This window comes from Glycine max, chromosome 12 (genome assembly GCF_000004515.6).
Source record: "Glycine max cultivar Williams 82 chromosome 12, Glycine_max_v4.0, whole genome shotgun sequence".
NCBI classification, from domain to species: Eukaryota; Viridiplantae; Streptophyta; class Magnoliopsida; order Fabales; family Fabaceae; genus Glycine; species Glycine max.
In genome coordinates, this window is record NC_038248.2 from 34,481,793 (window position 1) to 34,502,578 (window position 20,786).

At 34.4% G+C, this 20,786-nt stretch overlaps 1 protein-coding gene and 1 long non-coding RNA gene across 3 annotated transcripts; one reads left to right on the top strand and one right to left on the bottom strand.

Moving 5' to 3' along the window:
* Positions 1–10,832: 10,832 nt before the first annotated feature.
* Positions 10,833–13,950, top strand: LOC106795425 (uncharacterized). The gene is made up of 3 exons (XR_001383949.3): positions 10,833–11,366; positions 11,631–11,683; positions 13,494–13,950. It is a non-coding gene; the product is annotated as an uncharacterized lncRNA (long non-coding RNA).
* A 4,206-nt stretch (positions 13,951–18,156) lies between these two features.
* LOC100820005 (BTB domain and kelch-repeat-containing protein) lies at positions 18,157–20,471 on the bottom strand. 2 transcript variants are annotated; one of them, NM_001255092.4, is made up of 3 exons: positions 20,313–20,471; positions 20,005–20,095; positions 18,157–19,674 (listed from the first exon to the last, which is right to left on the bottom strand). In NM_001255092.4, the coding sequence occupies exon 3, from the start codon at positions 19,633–19,635 to the stop codon at positions 18,541–18,543; it is 1,095 nt and encodes a 364-aa protein (NP_001242021.2). In that variant the 5' UTR covers positions 19,636–19,674; positions 20,005–20,095; positions 20,313–20,471; the 3' UTR covers positions 18,157–18,540. The 2 variants fall into 2 exon arrangements, with proteins under 2 accessions (NP_001242021.2, NP_001388717.1); NM_001401788.1 differs by having other exon boundaries at positions 18,157–20,095; positions 20,313–20,462.
* Positions 20,472–20,786: the final 315 nt, after the last annotated feature.

The window sequence follows — 20,786 nt, forward strand, 5'->3', positions numbered from 1 at the left end:
ATATTTTTGAATTGAAAGGGAACAATTATAAGGTTTGGAGGGAAAGAATTCTCCTTCATTTAGGTTGGATGGATATTGACTATGCTATTAGGAAAGACGAAGCGCCAGGCATAACTGAAACTAGCACTCCAGACGTTGTCGATCTTTATAAAAAGTGGGAGAGATCTAATTGTTTGTCCGTAATGTTCATAAAGACCAATATATCTACTAGTATCCATAGTTCCATCGATCAGCATAAAAAGGTCAAGGATCTTTTGAAGGCCATTGATGATTAGTTTATTACATCTGATAAGGCCCTTGCCAGAACCCTTATAATGCAATTCTCATCCTTAAAGCTCCAAGGGATAAGGGGTGTACGTGATCACATCATGCACATGAGGGATATAGTGGCTCAACTAAAAGCCTTGGAGGTTACCATGTCTGATTCTTTCCTAGTACACTATATTTTGTGTACTCTACCCTTGCAATATGCTCCCTTCAAAATCTCTTATAACACACATAAAGACAAATGGTCAATTAATGAATTGATGACCATGTGTGTTCAAGAAAAGGAAAGGTTAATTATGGAAGAGGGCGAAAGGGTGAACTTAACCATTCATGGAAAGAAGAAAGGGGATCAACCTAAAAACAAGGGCAAGATTCCTGCTCAGCCAGTCATAAAGAAAGAGTCCAAGTGTTTCTTTTGCAAGAAGAAAGGACACATGAAGAAAGATTGCTTAAAGTTTAAGAGCTAGATGGACAAGAAAGATACTCCATTTACTTTTGTTTGTTATGAATCTAATATGGTTAGCATTAATCATAACACATGGTGGATTGATTCTGGTTCTACAATCCACGTTTCTAATGCCTTGCAGGGTATGGAAAACCTAAGGAGGCCAATGGGAAGTGAGCAGCACATCTATTCAGGAGGCAAGATGAGCTCACATGTGGAGTCCATTGGGACGTGCAATTTGGTTTTAAGCAGCGATTTCATTTTACGTTTAGAAAAGACTTTTTATGTTCCAAGTTTTCCTAAGAATTTGATTTCTGTATTGAGACTTGCGCCATTGGGTTTTTCTTTTAATTTTTTGGATTCCGATTTTAGTTTAATTAATAAATCTAGAATTATTGGTTCCGGTGCGTTACTAGATGGTCTTTACTATATTGAATTGCAAAAAGATGTTGCTTATAATTCTATGCATGTTGCCGCGGGGTTAAACGATGTGTTGTGAATGAGGAATCCTCTATGTTGTGTCACCGTAGATTAGGACACATCTCTATAAAGAGAATTAAGAGATTGGTAAATGAAGGAGTACTTAGTACTCTGGAGTTTGCTAATTTTGAGACTTGTGTGGATTGCATTAAGGGTAAGCAAACTAACAAGTCTAAAAAGGGTGCAAAGAGGAGCTCAAACCTATTAGAAATCATACATACAAATACTTGTTATGAATGCAAGTAGGTCGAAATACTTTATCACCTTTATAGAAGATTATTTATGATATATGTATCTCTACTTACTTCATACTAAGGATGAATCTTTGGATGCCTTTAAAGTTTTTAAGGCTGAAGTCGAGAAATAGTGTGGAAAGCAAATTAAGATCATGAGATCTGATCTAGGTGGAGAGTACTATGGTAGATACATGGAGAATGGAGAAGCACCTGGTCTGTTTGCGAAGTTTCTTCAGGAACATGGGATTGTTTCCCAATACACTATGCATGGTTCTCCATATTAGAATGGTGTGACAGAAAGAAGAAACCAAACTTTAATGGACATGGTAAGAAGTATGATAAGTAATAGAAAGCTTCCTCAAGTCTTGTGGATTGAAGCATTAAAGACGACTGTGTATATATTAAACTGAGTTCCAACCAAGGATGTCTTAAAGACACCTTTCGAGTTATTCAAAGGTTGAAAATCGAGTTTGCGACATATACGCGTTTGGGGATGTCCATCTGAAGTGAGAATTTATAACCCATAAGAGAAGAAACTAGACCCAAGGACTATTAGTGGGTATTTCATTGGATATGCTGAAAAGTCCAAAGGGTATAGATTCTATTGTCCATCACGTAGCACTAGGATTGTGGAATCAAGAAACACAAAATTTCTTGAGAATGACTTGATTAGTAGGAGTGATCAATTTCAGGACATTGTTTTTGAAAAGGATCACTATGAAGCTCAACCCTCTAGCTCAAGTGACAGATTGATTGTCATTCACACTCCTCAAGTACAAACGGGTGTTAGACAACCAATGATTGAAAATCCACAAATTATTGAAAACAATCATACAGATCAAGTTATTGATGAGGAATATCAAGATAATGTTGAACAACCTATTGAACAACCAGTTGAGCAACAAGTTCCTCAAGAAAATGATGAGGTAACATTAAGAAGAGCTACTAGAGTCAAAAGGTCAACGATTCCTAGTGATTATGTAGTGTAGTTGCAAGAATCAGACTACAACATTGGAGCTGCAAATGATCTTGAAACATTTTCACGAGCCATGAGTTCTAAAGAATCAAACTTGTGGTACAATGCCATGAAAGATGAGATGGATTCTATGGCATTTAACCAATTCTGGGATCTTGTACAGTTGCCTAGTGGTGTAAAAACCATTGGATGTAGATGGGCTTTTAAAACCAATTGTTGCCAAAGGATTCACTCAAAGAGAAGGAATTGATTACACAAATACTTTTTCTCCTGTATCTAAGAAAGATTCCTTTCGAGTAATTATGGCATTAGTAGCTCATTTTGACTTTGAGTTACATCAAATGGATGTGAAAATGACATTCCTTAATGGCCATCTAGAGGAAGAGGTTTACATGAAACAGCCTAAAGGATTCTCCTCTACTAAAGGTGAGCACTTAGTTTGCAAGCTTAATAAATCAATCTATGGTTAGGAAAGGATATTCCCAAAACAAAATATTAAAGGAAAGAAGGCAAATTCCAAAAGTTCCTTTCCTGACTCAACTCATAAGTTTTGCTACAAATGAATTGCAAAAAGAATTTGCTACAGGGAGGGATATTTTGAAACAGAAATTAAAGAAGAAAAAATGAAAAATGATGAGAATAAGTAACAAAGACTCCTCCTGAGTACTGCTACAATTCCTAGACCTAAAATGGCTAACACTCTATACGTGTAAACACTAGCATTGTTCCTTTCTCTAATAATCTATGTTTCTTTCAACAATAACACACAAAAAATAGGCATAAACAATGAACAAAACATGCATCCATATCCAAAACGAACACTAACCTTTCGAGAGTGGCCACCTAGAGCGGGGTTAGCCGTGAGTGGGAGCAAGACTGGTCACGAGCACTCAAGTGAAAAGGGTTTGTGGAACACGAATAGTAATTCATACACGTCTTATTTTTGCCTTTCTTTGTTTGTTTGCTTCTTGGTATCAATTGGTGTTCAGAAAATGATGATTCTGAATTTGGAAAGGTTCAGATCAAAAGGAAGCAATTCTGGAGTTGAGAAAATTTGCAGCGACGGCTAAAAACACTTTCGTAGTTCTTTATCGGTAACATCATCAAGAGTTTCAATAGAAGATGAGACATATAAGAAAATTTGCAGCGACAGCTAAAATAGGGAGGCAGTGAGTACTGTTCGTGTTCCACAAACCCTTTTCACTTGAGTGGGAGCGAGACTGGCCACAAGCACTCAAGTGAAAAGGGTTTGTGGAACACGAACAATACTCACTGCCACTGATAACTGCCTCCCTATCATGGTGCCACCCGCGAATGGCGGAGTTGAGACAGAGCAATCGGGTGAAAAGGGTTTGCAAAAGCTCACAAAAATAAGAAACGAAGCAAAACACATACCTTGCGTTGATGTCTAACTCCAACGGAGGATGCTCCACTTCGCGACAGTCACAAACCCAAATGACAGTCACGAACAGCAAAGATGTTAACGAGGAGATGGCGGTCACAGGTCACAAACAGTGGTCACAGGGTCTTACGGGTGAAAGGGAGAAGAGGAAGGTTGTTTGCGATACTAGGAGCGCAAGTGGAAAACAACTTTTAAGTAAATAATTTGAGTTAACATCGATTTTTTAAAGAAAACTGATGTTAACCTCAATTCATTAACATCGGTTTTCTTTAAAAAAACCGATGTTAACTCAAATTATTTACGAAAATTGGCACCTTGCTTTTGTTAACATCGGTTTTTTCAATAACCAATGTTAACCATGCGATGTTAAATGTATAAATTCTAGTAAAATTTAACCCCAATTCCTTAAATGATAAATCCTCTTTTCACCTATTGTGAACAATAATCCCTTAAGTGAGCAAGATTAGTCAAAAGTCATAAGCATTAAGAGAAGAAAATTCACATGGAAGCATACAATATATTTGTATCCCTAGGCTCAAGAGTTTAAAAGTTTATTTAACTGAAAGAGTCTAAATTCCAATAAATTCAATAATTAAATAAAAAAAATAAGATAAGGATTTAGAAAGGAAATAAAGGAGAAAATAGAACCTGTGTGCATAGCATATATACGATACAGTAATTTGTTAGGTTCTGTAAAACTAACTGTCAAATTCAAAAATGTATAGATCAGACCAGATCAGCTATGGTGAAGAAAAAAAATTGAATTTGATTCTACTAGAAATTTCTTTTTAGTTAACTTAACTGTTATAATTTGTACTTAATAAAAATTGTTATAAGAACAGTTGTTGTTGCAAATCTAAGATATATGTACACATTCATTGTAATCCATACGCATTCTGTTTTGGCCTTTCACTCTTTCTTTCTTTCTTTCTTTTTTTCTTTCTTGGTATCAATTGGTGTTCAGAAAATGATGATTCTGAAATTGGAAAGGTTGAGATCAAAGGGAAGCAATTCTGGAGTTGAGAAAATTTGCAACGACGGCTAAAAACACTCTCGTAGCTCTTTATCAGTAACATCATCATAAAACTTTTATGTAAAGAACATTGATGATGATGTTACTGATAAATAACTACGAGATCTATTTAGTTCATGTGGCACAATAACGATCACCTGTAAGTACCTTTCTTGGCTACATGCAAGACCAGTAGGGTCCTGATGTTGTTGTGCTTTGTTGAAATTCCTACTAGCTTCTGGATTGGTTGGGTTAAAGAGTAAATCATGAACTTTTTGTAGCACTTTTCAATTATTTTCTTCTTTTCATTTTGTGTCTCGCATCTTTTTGTATTGATTAAGTCATTCTGCAGTGAAATATGTATTCAATTTTGAAGGAATTTCTTTTTCTTTACTCGTTCGTATCTTATGTTGTATTGAGAATTTTGTGTAATCTTGTAAGTTGTCAACAAAGAATTTTCCAGGTTTTAATACAAGACTGGAATACATTTGTTTTGTTTCCACCTTTGTATGTTTGATAATGTATATTTAATTTTACCGATTATCATACAACATGTTATCTGCAGAGGTTTTACTTGATTTATGATAATTTCCAGCAAGTCATATTATATTAAACCAGCAATGGAAAGGAACTAATTATAAGTAACCTTAAATCCATGTATTATGCAATTCCTAACAAATTTCTTTAATTTAATTTATTTAACCCTAATTCCTTAGATGATAAATCCTTTCTCCCCTACTGTGAACAATAATCCCTTAAGTGAGCAAGATTAGTCAAAAGTCATAAGCATTAAGAGAAGAAAATTCACATGGAAGCATACAATATATTTGAATCCCTAGGCTCAAGAGTTTAAAAGTTTATTTAACTGAAAGAGTCTAAATTCCAATAAATTCAATAATTAAATAAAAAAATAAGAGAAGGATTTAGAAAGGAAATAAAGGAGAAAATAGAACCTGTGTGCATAGCATATATACGATACAACAATTTGTTAGGTTCTATAAAACTAACTGTCAAATTCAAAATTGTAAAGATCAGACCAGATCAGCTATGGTGAAGAAAAAAAAACTGAATTTGATTCAACTAGAAATTTCTTTTTAGTTAACTTAAATGTTATAATTTGTACTTAATAAAAACTGTTATAAGAACAGTTGTTGTTGCAAATTTAAGATATATGTACACATTCATTGTAATCCATACGCATTCTGTTTTGGCCTTTCCTTCCTTCTTTCTTTCTTTCTTTTTTTCTTTCTTGGTATCAATTGGTGTTCAGAAAATGATGATTCTGAAATTGGAAAGGTTCAGATCAAAAGGAAGCAATTCTGGAGTTGAGAAAATTTGCAGCGACGGCTAAAAACACTCTCAAAGCTCTTTATCGGTAACATCATCATCAAACTTTTATGTAAAGAACATTGATGATGATGTTAATGATAAATAACTACGAGATCTGTTTAGTTCATGTGGCACAATAAAGATCACTTGTAAGTACCTTTCTTGGTTGCATGCAAGACCAGTAGGGTCCTAATGTTGTTGTGCTTTGTTAAAATTCCTACTAGCTTCTGGATTGGTTGGATTAGAGAGCAAATCATGAACTTCTTGTAGCACTTTTCAATTATTAGCTTCTTTTCATTTTGTGTCTCGCATCTTTTTGTATTGATTAAGTCAACCTGTGGTGAAATATGTATTTAATTTTAAAGAAATTTTTTTTTCTTTACTCGCTCATATCTTATGTTGTATTGAGAATTTTGTGTAATCTTGTATGTTGTCAACGAAGAAATTTCCAGGTTTCAATACATTTGTTTTGTTTCCACCTTTGTATGTTTGATCATGTATGCTTAATTTTACCGATTATCATACATCATGTTATCTGCAGAGGTTTTACTTGATTTATGATAATTTCTAGCAAATCATATTATATTAAACTGGCAATGGAAAGGAACTAATTATAAGTAACATTAAATCCATGTATTATGCAATTCCTAACCAATTTCTTTAATTTAATTAATTTAACCCTAATTCCTTAGATGATAAATCCTTTTTCCCCTACTGTGAACAATAATCCCTTAAGTGAGCAAGATTAGTCAAAACTCATAAGCATTAAGAGAAGAAAATTCACATGGAAGCATACAATATATTTGTATCCCTAGGCTCAAGAGTTTTAAAGTTTATTGAACTGAAAGAGTCTAAATTCCAATAAATTCAATAATTAAATAAAAAAAAATAAGAGAAGGATTTAGAAAAGAAATAAAAGAGAAAATAGAACCTGAGTGCATAGCATATATACGATACAACAATTTGTTAGGTTCTGTAAAACTAACTGTCAAATTCAAAAATGTACAGATCAGACCAGATCAGCTATGGTGAAGAAAAAAAAATGAATTTGATTCTACTAGAAAATTCTTTTTAGTTAACTTAACTGTTATAATTTGTACTTAATAAAAACTGTTATAAGAACAATTGTTGTTGCAAATTTAAGATATATGTACGCATTCATTGTAATCCATACGCATTCTGTTTTGGCCTTTTCTTCTTTCTTTCTTTCTTTTTTTCTTTCTTGGTATCAATTGGTGTTCAGAAAATGATGATTCTGAAATTGGAAAGGTTCAGATCAAAGGGAAGCAATTCTGGAGTTGAGAAATTTTGCAGCGACGGCAAAAAACACGCTTGTAGCTCTTTATCAGTAACATCATCATCAAACTTTTATGTAAAGAACATTGATGATGATGTTACTGATAAATAACTACGAGATCTGTTTAGTTCATGTGGCATAATAACGATCACCTGTAAGTACCTTTCTTGGTTGCATGCAAGACCAGTAGGGTCCTGATGTTGTTGTGCTTTGTTGAAATTCCTACTAGCTTCTGGATTGGTTGGGTTAAAGAGTAAATCATGAACTTTTTGTAGCACTTTTCAATTATTTTCTTCCTTTCATTTTGTTTCTCACATCTTTCTATATTGATTAAGTCAGTCTGTGGTGAAATATGTATTCAATTTTGAAGGAATTTCTTTCTCTTTGGTTGTGGATGAAGCGAAAATACATAATTCTTTGCATGATGATATCGGGTCCAAGACAGCCAAGGAATGATATTGACGTCTATCTGACTCCGTTAATTGAAGAGTTGACAACATTATGGGAAGACGGGGTTGATGTCTAGTGTGGTAATCTGCAGCAGACGTTTAGGTTGTGTGCAATGGTTTTCTGTACCATAAATGACTATCTAGCATATGGCAATTTAAGTGGTTATAGTGTGAAAGGCCATCACGCATGTCCTATATGTAAGAAAAATACTACATTCTTACAACTAAAACATGGCAAGAAGACAATATACACAAGGCACCGAAGATTTTTGAACCAATATCATCCATATCGATGATTGAAGAAAGTTTTTAATGGATCTCAGGAAAATGAAAGTGCGCTGAAACCATTAGATGGCAAAGAAGTTTATGATCGAGTGAAGGACATCATAACTATCTTTGGAAGACACAAAAGAAATCTGCAACTAAGACAAACATATGGAAGAAAAGGTCCATATTCTTTGATCTTCCATACTAGTCTGATCTTCATGTTAGACATTGTAAAGATGTCATGCATGTGGAGAAAAATGTTTGTGATAGTTTAATTGGCACCCTCCTTAACATTAAAGGCAAAACAAAGGATGGTTTGAAGTCTCATAAGGACTTGGTCAAAATGGGTATATGAGAGCAGTTGCATCCAATCTCACAAGGTTCCCGAACGTATCTACCCTCAGCATGTCACACAATGTCAACAAATGAGAAGAGGATTTTTTGTCATTGTTTGCGTATGCTAAAAGTTCCACAATGATACTCTTCAAATATCAAGAGCCTTGTGTCCGTCAAGGATTTGAAATTGGTTGGCTTGAAATCTCATGATTGTCATGTACTAATACAGCAACTATTACCTTTCGTGATTCAGGGAATCTTTCCTGACAAAGTTTGGGTTGTCATAACACGTCTGTGCTTTGTTTTTAATGCTATATGTAGCAAAGTCATAGACCCAACAACATTAGATGAATTGGAGAACGAGGCTGTCGTTGTCCTTTGTCAAATGGAAATGTATTTTCCTCCATCATTTTTTGACATAATGGTCCATTTAATTGTTCATCTAGTAAGGGAAATCCAAATGTGCGGTCCTGTTGTCTTACAGTGGATGTATCCAATTGAGCGTTACATGGAAGTGTTTAAAGGATATACAAAGAATCAACACCGACCAGAAGCTTTAATTGTCAAAAGGTATGTTGCTGAAGAGTGTATCGAGTTTTTCTCCCAGAACATTGAAGGTGGTAAAGCGGTGGGCCTTCCTGAAACTCGTCATGGTCGGACACCGGGGGGTAAGGGTACACGAGGATTCAATGTTGTCACAATGACTCGGCACGAGCTCTCACAAGCGCATTTGTATGTATTAAACAACACAGTTGAGGTCATTCCATACATAGATTCTCACAAAAAAAAAAGACCGAAATGAACCCAAAAATGAACATGATGAGGATTTTGCAAGTGCATAATAAAGCTTTCATTACCTGGTTCAGGGAAACAATATTTGCCAATGACGATGCTTCGAAAACGTTAAGGTTGTTGGTTGTTGGTCCAAATCTTAGTGTAGCAACTTGGAAAGGGTATGATATCAACAATTATTCCTTCTACACCAAGTCCGAAGATGACAAAAGCTCAATCCAGAACAATGGTGTGAGTGTTGATGCTGACTCCGATCACTTTTCTAGTGCATCAGACAACAATCCAATTCGAGCAACCATGTCTTACTTTGGAGTTATTCAAGAAATCTGGGAGCTTGACTATACTGAATTTAGGCCAGTTGTTTTTAATTGTAAGTGGGCCAATGGCAATACCGGTGTCCATCAAGACGAATTTGGATTTACCTTAGTAGACCTAAATAAGGTGGCTTATGTGGACAAACCTTTCATTATGGCACAACAAGCAAGACAAGTGTTTTATGTCCAAGATCCTTGCGATTCAAGATATTCAGTGGTTCTACAAGGCAGACCAAGTGGTTTAAATGACTCACTCGATCATTGCACAATTGACATTTGTGAAACACCACCTTTTTCCACCAAAATGCCTTCTATCAATGACTCAGACTACGTCGATGACGTGCACGCAAATCGTATTGATCATGATGAAGGACTACGGGAAAACAATGTGGCTTAACTAAATTCTATGAAACTAATGTAAAATCCTTTTTCCTTTTATGTTGGCAAATTTATTATTGTTCATGTTTCCAATGTCATTTGAATATGGTCTTTGTTTGTGATTGTTGTTAACATTTTAGTTTTTTTTTAACAGGGTCATGGGAACTCCACCAGCATCCCCTTCGCCGTCAAATGTGCATTTAGAGGCGGCATCTAGGAATACTAGACGATTGACACGTCTAAGGAGATTGACTTTAAGAACGTTGGATCAGCCTAGACTAACTGTGAACATTGACGCTGCAACTGGACAAGGATTGGGCCCAAATAAAGAGATATTCCACAACTATCTAAGGGTCGTAGCTAGAGAAAAAATTCCAATTGTACATAACAGTTGGAAGGAAGTACCAGACTCCCTAAAGGAGCTTGTATGGAATGACATTTTGGTAAGTTTCGTCATGCTGAAGTATATGGTTAAAAAGATTTAAATGTTTTAAATTATGCATATATTACTAAACAAATTGCCCTGTAGGCGAAATTTGATATCCCAGAAGCCCTTAATGCAAAGAAGAAGCTTATGTCCAGTGTTGCCACTAGATGGAGGCCGTTTAAATCATCCCTCACCACAAAATTTGTGTATAGTAATTATGAGGGGGAACAACAAGAAGATCCTTCACTCAAATATGGCCTAGATCCACAAGCATGAGAGGAATTTGCAAAAACCCACAAAACCCCTAACTGGCATGTTAGATGTTAATATTCTTTAATTTTAATACTCTCTTGTAATTATAAAGGCAATTAGATTTTATTCATGCGACAACTATATGGTACTCCACATAGAAGAAGTGCATCTTGGGCATAATTGTAGCTAAATATAAAATTGACAGAAATTAATCTAATAACATAAATATTTGTGAACTCATAATTACACGTCAATTTCTTATGCCAAAAAGTATTAATTACATATATTGTCTTTTTGGCAATCATTCATATATAACATATGCACTTCTTGGGCAATTCCATTCCTTTTCAGTCCCTCAAACTTGACTGTAATAATAATAATAATCTCCTCCAACTTTTCCTTTTTTTATAATTAATTTTCCCATCTTGTGTTGTTTTTTCTTTCCTTCTTGTCTATGAGTGTGTTTTAAAGATTTGTAGGGTGTGTGTGATTGCTGAGAAGTGTGAAATTGTTTTAGAAAAAAAAATTTAAAACCGAAAACTGAGAAGTGAATCAATCATACCATTATTTTTTGTTCAGTTACTTTTCTTGTTTGATCATTCTTCTTAGAGTTTATTTTTCCATTTATTTTTAATTTCAAAGTGCCAGAGTTGCAAGGAGAACCTGAAGATATGTCCAAAGAGAAGGCTCGAATTGCTGCTCTTCAGGTGCATTGTTACATTTTTTTGTCACACATTCCTAAACTTGTGTGAGTTTAGGTTGTTCTGTTTTTTCTTTGTTATCATTTTTTTATACTTTTTTTTTGTGTTCATGGCAAGGTGAATGGACCTGTGTTGGTTGAAGACACTTGCCTCTGTTTCAATGCCTTGAAGGGCTTCCAGTGGATATAATTGTTATTTTTTTTTTCATGCTATGAAAGTTGGCATTATACAACCTGACTGGTTTTGATTGAATGTTTGAAACTTCTGCAGGGCCTTACATGTAAGTTCTCTTTCACCCTTAACCATTCTGCAGGGCCTTACATGTAAGTTCTCTTTCCCCCCATATGATTGTTATTCATTTTACGCTGTAGTTTTTTTAGCATAACTCTGATAAAAGGACAAGCATATAGTTTCTTATAATTTGCTGAAACTACAGTAGGAAACTGGGGATGATAGAGAATAGTTATTTATGTATGTGCTTATTAGGTTATTTTATATTAAAGGCCTGGGCTTATCTTTCTTGCGCTGAGACAGTTTGAGAGAGAGTTATCTTGTGATTTGAGAGGAAATTGGGGCCTTTGGGCATTGGGAGGCACAGACCCTCTAAGTGTGCTCTCTGTTCAGTGATTTGGGGAGTTCTTCCCTCATGATGTGCTCTATATCCTTAATAGCCTCCTACCTTTCTTTTAGGGTTTAAGTCTATCCATCTTTAAAGGGATATTGGTTGTATTCTTGTATCTTTCCAAGGCATATATAATCCACTATTTTATATCCCAAAACCATCTTAACCACAAATACCTCTATATGGTCCAGCACTCAGACATTCTCCTTAATGTTTTTTATCTATCCTGGTATGCTCACTCCTTTATCCGCTTAAGCATTCACTGGTTAACTTTAGGCCTAGCAGATAATCTTAGTTTGTGGATCCAACATGTTTAGGCTTTCCCATGGGAAAAAGAACAGATACAAATTGGAACGTGAGAGATATTGTTTTTGTTTGCATCTAAGATTTTGACTAAATACTGTCATATAGAGACAAGGAATTTGGAAAGGACACGTCTCACCAAACAAACAGAAGAGAGAGAATGGAGAATGAAAAAAATTGGAGGTTGTCGGGAATATTGTGTGGGGGAATTTGGACAATTTTAAATGTCCATGTCTCTTTAATAACAGCACAAGCAGTCAAGCACAAAGGTGCAATGTTGGGAATAATGGTTCAAAATCTTGCATTCATTTGGTGAGTTGGTATTATGATGTCTGAACTAATGTGTACAACTTGTAGGAAATGTTTTATATTGAGTAACATGTGCAAAGAGTGTGTGCAATTATAATTTATAAACCAAGTCAAAGGGTGTGGTTCACTTGTTTGAATGGGGATCACAATAGGGCTTTCTGACTTGTGCAAACCACCTCTTGTTAATCCTATTTGGTCATGTTTTGGATCCTATGGGTCTAAATGGAGCTATGTAACTCTAAAATGCTTCGAGTTTTGCAGTCCAGCTTATTATAGGGTAGGGTAGGGAACCTGTGTGTGAAGGTTTCATTCTAAGAGCAAGGCAGATTTGGGGTTTGTGCATTGCATGCCTCTAGTGCTCTTGATTTGGCAATGTTTAGGCAATGGTTGCTCAACTTGGGAAATCTGCAAGGGTTGCTTCTAAAATTTGGTATTAGAAATTATGACATGGCTACTGATATGTTAATGCAGCTCCTAAGGCCATTTTACACAGAAAAACTAATTTGGACAGCTAGCACAAGGGTTCGACTTTTGAGCAGTAGGCAGGATAATGCATATATCTTCCAAACTTGACTTTTAGGTTCACACTTGCCTCTTAACCTTGTGCAGCAAAGTAACTAAACACCAACCACATTTTGACATTGAAACACAACTTGGCAGACCCTATATCAGAAAATTGGACATGAGAACCACCCCTGGTGGGGTCGCTGCATCCATGGCTGCAGCAGCCACACTTAATCAAAACAGCTACCATTTCTTCCTTTCATCTCTTTTGATTATTTCAACGAAAACAATGCAAATTCTGCTGACATTTTAATCATTGTGTACATAAACTTAAGTGGTAGTAGGTTTTCATGTAATAGCTAATTCAAGTTTATGGTTTTGTGCAACACGTGCAGGACAAGTGACTGATGCGTGAAGATCTCAAGTTTCCATCCAGTGGAGTTAAGTGCCATACCCTGTGGCTGCTGGGGCATCCATGGCGATAGTGTATATATATAATATATGTATGTTGTAGAGTTTAAATTTTAAATAAATAAATCAAGTCACTCTCAAGATTAATTTCTGTCAATTTTGTATTTACATAATATTTAACTGGATTAACTTAATTTCTGTTAATTAATACTTCATTTCTGTCAATTTTATATTTCTGTCAATTCCTGGGAAAGATGGACTAAGTGAGAGCTCTTTGAGGGATCTTCTCCATGGATATGAATATGTTCTTATATATGAAGATAAAGATGGAGACTGGATGCTTGTGGGTGATGTTCCTTGGGAGTAAGTTATTTTTCCTATTGTCATGATTATAATTATAATTTATAAATTTTAAGATAATGTTGTTTTTCAATTATGATAGCTCTGGTTGAACTTGTTAAATCTTTTGTTGTTCACTAATTCACCACATGCTAGTATTTTGTATTTTAGGAAATTGTCTTAGGAATTATAATAACCTTATATAAAAAAAATTATAATAACTTGTATTTGTATGAAATTGTCTTAGGAATTTTTATTTTCTTAAAATTTATTTTAAAAATTAATATTTAAATGATAAATTAAATATAAATAATATATAAACCTCTTATTTTTTATTTAATCTATCATTTAAATATTTATTTTACCATTAATATTAATGACAATCATGCTAATATATATTATTTTTAATTATTTATATTTTTTCTGATGGGATGTCAATAAGAAAAAATATTAATAATTAAAAATAATATTTAATTCAAGGATGTTGCTTACCTTTAATATAGAAGATAGTGTTTACTTTTAAATAATATTAAAAATAATTATTTATATTTTTTCTGATGGGATACACAAATAATATTTTATTATGGTTATGGTTACTTTTAAAGATAGTGTTTACCTCGACAACGTCTTAGAAGATAAACTTTCAAAGATGGTGTTTACCTCAGCAACGTCTTTAAAAGTGAGCATTCGAAGACGGTGCTTACCTAAGACAATCACATGTCCAACCCCACAAACCATTCAATGAAGCCACCAAGTAGAAAACACTTTTTTTCCCAAACACCATCAATATAAATAAACAACAAAAACTAACCTGTCTAATGTCTGATAGTCTCGTTGCGAATGAGACCATCGAATATTTGTTTTCTGCTATCAACAAATGACCACGTTCTCTGATTAAGTTCAATACCTTGTCTCTGACACAAAGGAAAACAACACCAACAAATGAGATCATGTTTTGCAATTCAGGATGCTTGGGTGAACGGAACAGATAAATATAGTCATGGGTGACCATCGATTTTGAGAATGACACAAAGCTTGGGAACATGTGGTTTTGGGGAGAACATTTAGGAACTAAAACCCTAAATTTGACCCATACATAAAATCAATTTTTAATTGATTTAACTTAAAATTAAAATTAAAAATTTCCCTACGGTCAACGAATAAAAAAATAAAATTTAAAATAAATACTCACTTGTCAAGTACGACTCTGCCACATCATCAAAATGTACACATGATAACAAAAAAATTGACAAGTGCTTGACGGGTGATTGGACGAGTAGAAACTTAACAATGCAAGTGATACTAAGGATAAAAACAATGAACTAAGTTTAAGTTTGGGGATGTTGACCGGTCTTCAAAAAGTTTAAGGACCAAAACAAAAAATTTTGAAAAGATAAAGGACTAAAAACATAATTATTCCTAAAAATAAAAACAAAAGCGTTGATCCTTTCACAAAAATACTTACCTTGAACATAATTTTTCACCTTATTTCCAAATATGCATTAGATCAAACACAATTATCAATATACCAAATGGATATGTAGCTACAAACTTAAGTAAATGAGAGGCTAAAGATGGCAAAAACAATTGATGAAAAAAATAATGAAAAACTAAAAGTTGTCAAAAAAAAAAAATAAAAGGACAAAAATTTAGGAGCTAAAAAATTTGAAGGACTAAAAATTTAATTTGTCATGTCCCTCTTTCTTATGTCCTTGTTTCTTCACTGAAGCACTCCCTGCTGTTTCATACAATTTGTTATTTAAAATTGTGGCACAAAAATTAAGAAATAAAATTAATATTTTTATTTTCATGATAATTGTTATTATTTTCTTATTTGTATCTAGTTTTTTTATTTTTTTCTTGCTTCTTTTTGTATTGATTAATTCACTATCTTATGTTGTTGTATTGAGAATTTTGTGTAATAGTGTAAGTTGTTAATGAAGTAGTTTTCAAGTTTCAATAGAAGAGGGGACATACGTTTCTTTTATTTTCTTTTTTGTATGTTTATATTTTAGCACCTAGTCCTTAATAACTCGCGATAAAAACTCGATGGCTACGCGGTGGTTTCCTTACTCAAGGTAACTCCTGATTAAAAATTTTAAAAATATTAAATATAAAAAATATATTAAATAAAATAATATAGAAAATATTAAATAAAATTAAAAAAATATACATTAATTTATTAAATAATTAAAATAAAAAATTATTTGTGATTTTTTAAAAATATTTTAAAAAAATAAAAATTGTAAAATAATTTATGACTCGAATAAAAAAATTTCTTTAAGACTGGTATTTAAAAAAATAAAAATTTGAAAAAAAAAATTACAACTTAAATGTAAAAAAAAAGTTATAACAAATAATAGGACTTTTAATTCAAAAATCTTAACTTCGGGATATTCATTTAAATTTTACTCCCAAAATGATAAATTTGAAAAAAAATTAGCTTGATTGATCGTTTGGCCGTTACCAATTACATTCCGGTAAACGGCCGCTGAACGTAAAAATATAAATTCTTCCTTCTCAGTCTCATGTGTTGGAATGTGTCAAACCCCGTTTGCAGTGATGGAAACAGGTTCCCAAACACACTTTATATCATTGCAAATAATAATAATCAAACGAACTAGTTTGAGTACAATTCTTAGGAATCATTACAAGTAATAATAAATCGGAATTGTATTGTTCTCTCGTTCTCGTACATCCCAGGGTTCTGTATGTCCTTAAAAAGATGTGAAATTTCAGTTTTTTTGTCCTTCTCATATTCGTAGAACTCCTAGAGAGAGAGAGCTGCTAAAAAATTCTAATCCTCTTTCACTAGCTCCTTTTATACAGTACATGGGTCATCTTCCAACATGGAGAGAAAGCTTTCTTGTTTGAGAAAAAGTCAACTCTTGTGAGTTTGAGATTTCTCCTTTTTTTTTTGTTCATTAGAAACCTAATTTCTTTTTTTTATTACCTAAAATTAAAATAATAAAATAAAAGAAAATAAATAAAATTTCAAATTAATTTTAACAGAAAAAACAGATAATCTCTTCTATTTTTAATACTTTAAAAATCATCTTTTTGAAAGTAAATCAAGTTACAATTTAATATATGTAGCTTACATGACATCCCTTTAAAATAAAAGGAATTGGATTATCATATATTGCTTTGATTTTTCATTTTTCTTCCCAATTCTCTCTCTGTGCAGAAAAAGAAGTCCTAGAAAATTGGTAGACTGTTGGGTTCGAATCCCTTTTGATTAATTGGCACTGTCTGCATATCATTTCTCTAGTTGGGAGTTAGTTGCATCTGTCATTTTATAGCACAAGATTCCAAATCACTTACTGGAAACAGTAAGCAATTTACTCACAAACTCACAGTTGTCCAATAAAAAATTGGCTACCCGAATAGTTCTTGTTGAAAAAATTTGGTAGAAGGAAATTTTAGTTCTTTACAGTAAAAGTGTGCAGATTCCATCCTCAAACAATAATAAATAAATATGAATCCTATTCTCTAACTCACTGCTGTCATACATTGTGAAAGAAAATAAAAAATAAAGAATGACTACACTTCATGGATTAATATGAGAACACCTCATGACAGTTAAAAAAAAGAATAAGAAAAGAAAAACTTAGTATAACTCAAATTGGTCATCTAATGACTCAAAATAAGTGTGTAAAATGCATGCGCAATGATCATTAATCAATAAACAAAGTGGGCATTGCGCTGAGCCTTGTTTCATGATTCACACAATCACGTAGTTGGTTGGCGGGGAAAGAGGTCAAACTATCTATTCATCTCAACATCAAATTGATGATTAAGTGTACTAAGGACTGTGAAGCATTAAATAATGGGTTACAAACGCAGAGGACAAAGGAATCAAATAGAGTAATGACGCATGGTCCCAATTAATCTCCCAAGACTTGAGAAGAGAAAATCATTTTAAGGTCATGTTGTTGATTAAGTGTATGCCACATAAATAGGAAGACGAAAACATGACCTTAATTAAGGAAGAACAGCTGGAATGGATGGACAAGGAGCACGAACACATTATAGACCTGAGGGGACCTCGTTTTCATGTTACACAAAAAGGTAGCACGAAGAAAAGGATTTCAAAATAGTTGGTAACTTTGTTTTCACCTATGCTTGAAATGTAAACATTAAAAATTTGAGCCAAATGTGATGATAGATTGCTAAGCAAAAATATAAGGAGCAGTTTCTATCATTTGACTTTTCTTAGCACCTTAGCTACAGCCTAAGCTCAGAGAAACTCAACTCTAGTCAGACAAAACAATTTGAGAATCCCTTCCCCTACAACACACTAGATTTCTCTAATAATGAACAATGGGCATAAATTTTGATAAATATACTACATATATATACAACATGATTGAAGAAGCAAGCAATGAACATTAAACAATGAAAATCCTTCATTTATTGGTTTACATATTTGGCTAAAGAAGATAATAGAACATATCTGTGTAAGCCTACTCAGTAATATCAAATGCAATTTAGTAGTATTATGGACCTCGAAAGTGAGAAATACATCCAAATAAACCATGTTAAAAAGAACGAAACCAAATTCTGAGCTAGGGAAAGCTATCCCGGCAACAATTAACCCAGTAAATGAGGTGATTGAACATGGAGGCACCCTTCAAGGCTAAGTCAGATTGTGGATACCAGCATCCTCTGTTGAGTCAATCTAAAATTATCTCAACAACCCATAACAGCACAATTATACACGAACACCCCGACATGCTCCTTCACGCCAAGTACCTGCCAATCTATGGTGCCATTGCTGATCCCTGACTTAGGACACCATGAACTCAGCACAATAGATTCACCCTCTGGACCCCTTTGTCCACCCACAACCAAAAGTTGCTCTCCACAAACCTTGAAAGCCAACCCCCAACCATTAGAAGAATCCGCCCTGACTGGAAGCCTCCCCAATTCATTCCAGGTGTTCTTTTCCTTGTCATATTTTTTCACCATGTTAGTCAGATGCTCAACTGCATATAGCTGATTATCCACAACAGCCACAAGTGGAGGTGCCTGAACACCCACGTTAACATATGGATACATCCCCTCTATTTTCCGCCAACTCCTTGTCTTGAGATCATACTCCTCTCCACAACTTAATGAAACAGTTGTACTTGACATTCCACCAATCACGTAGAATTTGCCATCCATAAAAAAACCAGAACACAATCTACGCGATGTGTGCATGTTTGGTAAAAGTTCCCACATACCTGTTGAAGAGTCATACAACTCAGCTGATTTTAGAACATTTCCATACTTATCACTTCCCCCAGCAACAATAGCAATCGATCCAAGACTACTAGATCCAAACAAACACCGAGGCTGGTTCATCTCCTGGCACTTCACCCAACCACGACAAATCATGCTATACTTCCAAATAGCAAACTCCATCAGTTCCCGACCGAAGACTAACAGTTCGCAGCCCACGGCCAAGGACTCCTTGTCTGCATGGTTAAAGCACTCATCACAAGGTATCTTGGGTAATGACATCCACCTGTTTATCTTGGGGTCAAAGGCCACCCATCCTCTTGGATCACAAACCATATACACCAAATGCTCCACAGCCCCCAATTGTTTCCTCAACCCATATAGATACCCACTATTGATCAGTTTATTGAACCTTTTATTGATACATGATAGTGCGGCATAATCGGATCCACTAACCCAAGCAAGACAATTCAAGGCAACATCATCAATAAGACCAGGAAGAAGCGAATCATTTGGTCCAGGTCCAGAAAAACCATCATTCGCTCCTTCCCCTCTATTCATTTCCAGAAGGTTATTCACTTTCTTTCCATCCTCCTCCCCCTGCAAAGAACAACCCAAACGTAATTTCTTTGTCATGACAAGGAATCCTCACCACACCCAAACAAAACCATAGCAGATGCAAAATCAACCATGAAAGGCAGAAGAAAAAACCATTATTATTATAATCATTCCAACAATCCCTTTAATTCATGTGCCGCCTCTACCCACAAAAACAAATTCATCACACCATCGACATGCCGCCAATCTCTTATCTATTCATTTATTCCATAATTGCCTTTATACTTAATAAAAACAAACCACCCCTCCCTCTAGAAACGAAAAACCATAATCTCTGACGAAAATAGAAAGAGAGAAACGCGAGTGCAATACCAAATGAATCAACGACAGGATTTGAAAAATTGAAACTCTCCCCCAGCAAATTCTCCTGTCGTCTGATTCCGAGCTACAGAGACAGAACCATCTGCAAAATTCACGAAAACAGGAAATGAAACAACCTTGATTGAAAGGGTAAAAGTGTGCCAAAAAAAAATCAAATTTGAGCAAAAGGGTATGCTCTGATCCAATTCAAGGAGCAACAACCAGATTCGGATCCGAAAAACACATTATTTTAGAAAAAGGAAAATAATTCATTTTGTTAAGCGGGTAAGAGAGGAAATAGAAATGTGGAAGAAGGGTACCTGAAAGTGAAGAGAAGGCGCGGATCTCAGAAACAGAAAAATTGATGTGAGGGGCGAGAAAGCATGATGTTTTGTTGTTACTGGAAACGGTGTGTGAGTGAAACACAAACTGGGCTTAGATAACTTGCAACTATGGACACGGAATGACTGAGGGATACTATGTGCGAGTTACGAGCGTATAAATATAAATAACTCCAATACAACACAAATGTTTTTGTTCTTCGCTCTTGTAACCCCACTTCTTGGTGTAATTCCAACTTGTGATGCCCTTTTTCGCTTATTCCTGTTCGCACCCTTTGTTCTGTCGTTTTTGTTTTGCTGTAATCACAATAATAAAGTCGGAATTTATATAGTCTGCGTAAACTGTTCAAGCACTTAAATTTTGGTAACTTATCATTCATCTTGTCGTTGGACGTTAACAAAGTCCAAAATTACACACGCCACGCGTATAGAAGAACTTGTTTATATACTTCA

What these genes read in the sequence shown, in the direction of transcription:
- LOC100820005 (NM_001401788.1), bottom strand. Translation starts at nt 19,710, where the DNA reads ATGACAAAGAAATTACGTTTGGGTTGTTCTTTGCAGGGGGAGGAGGAT.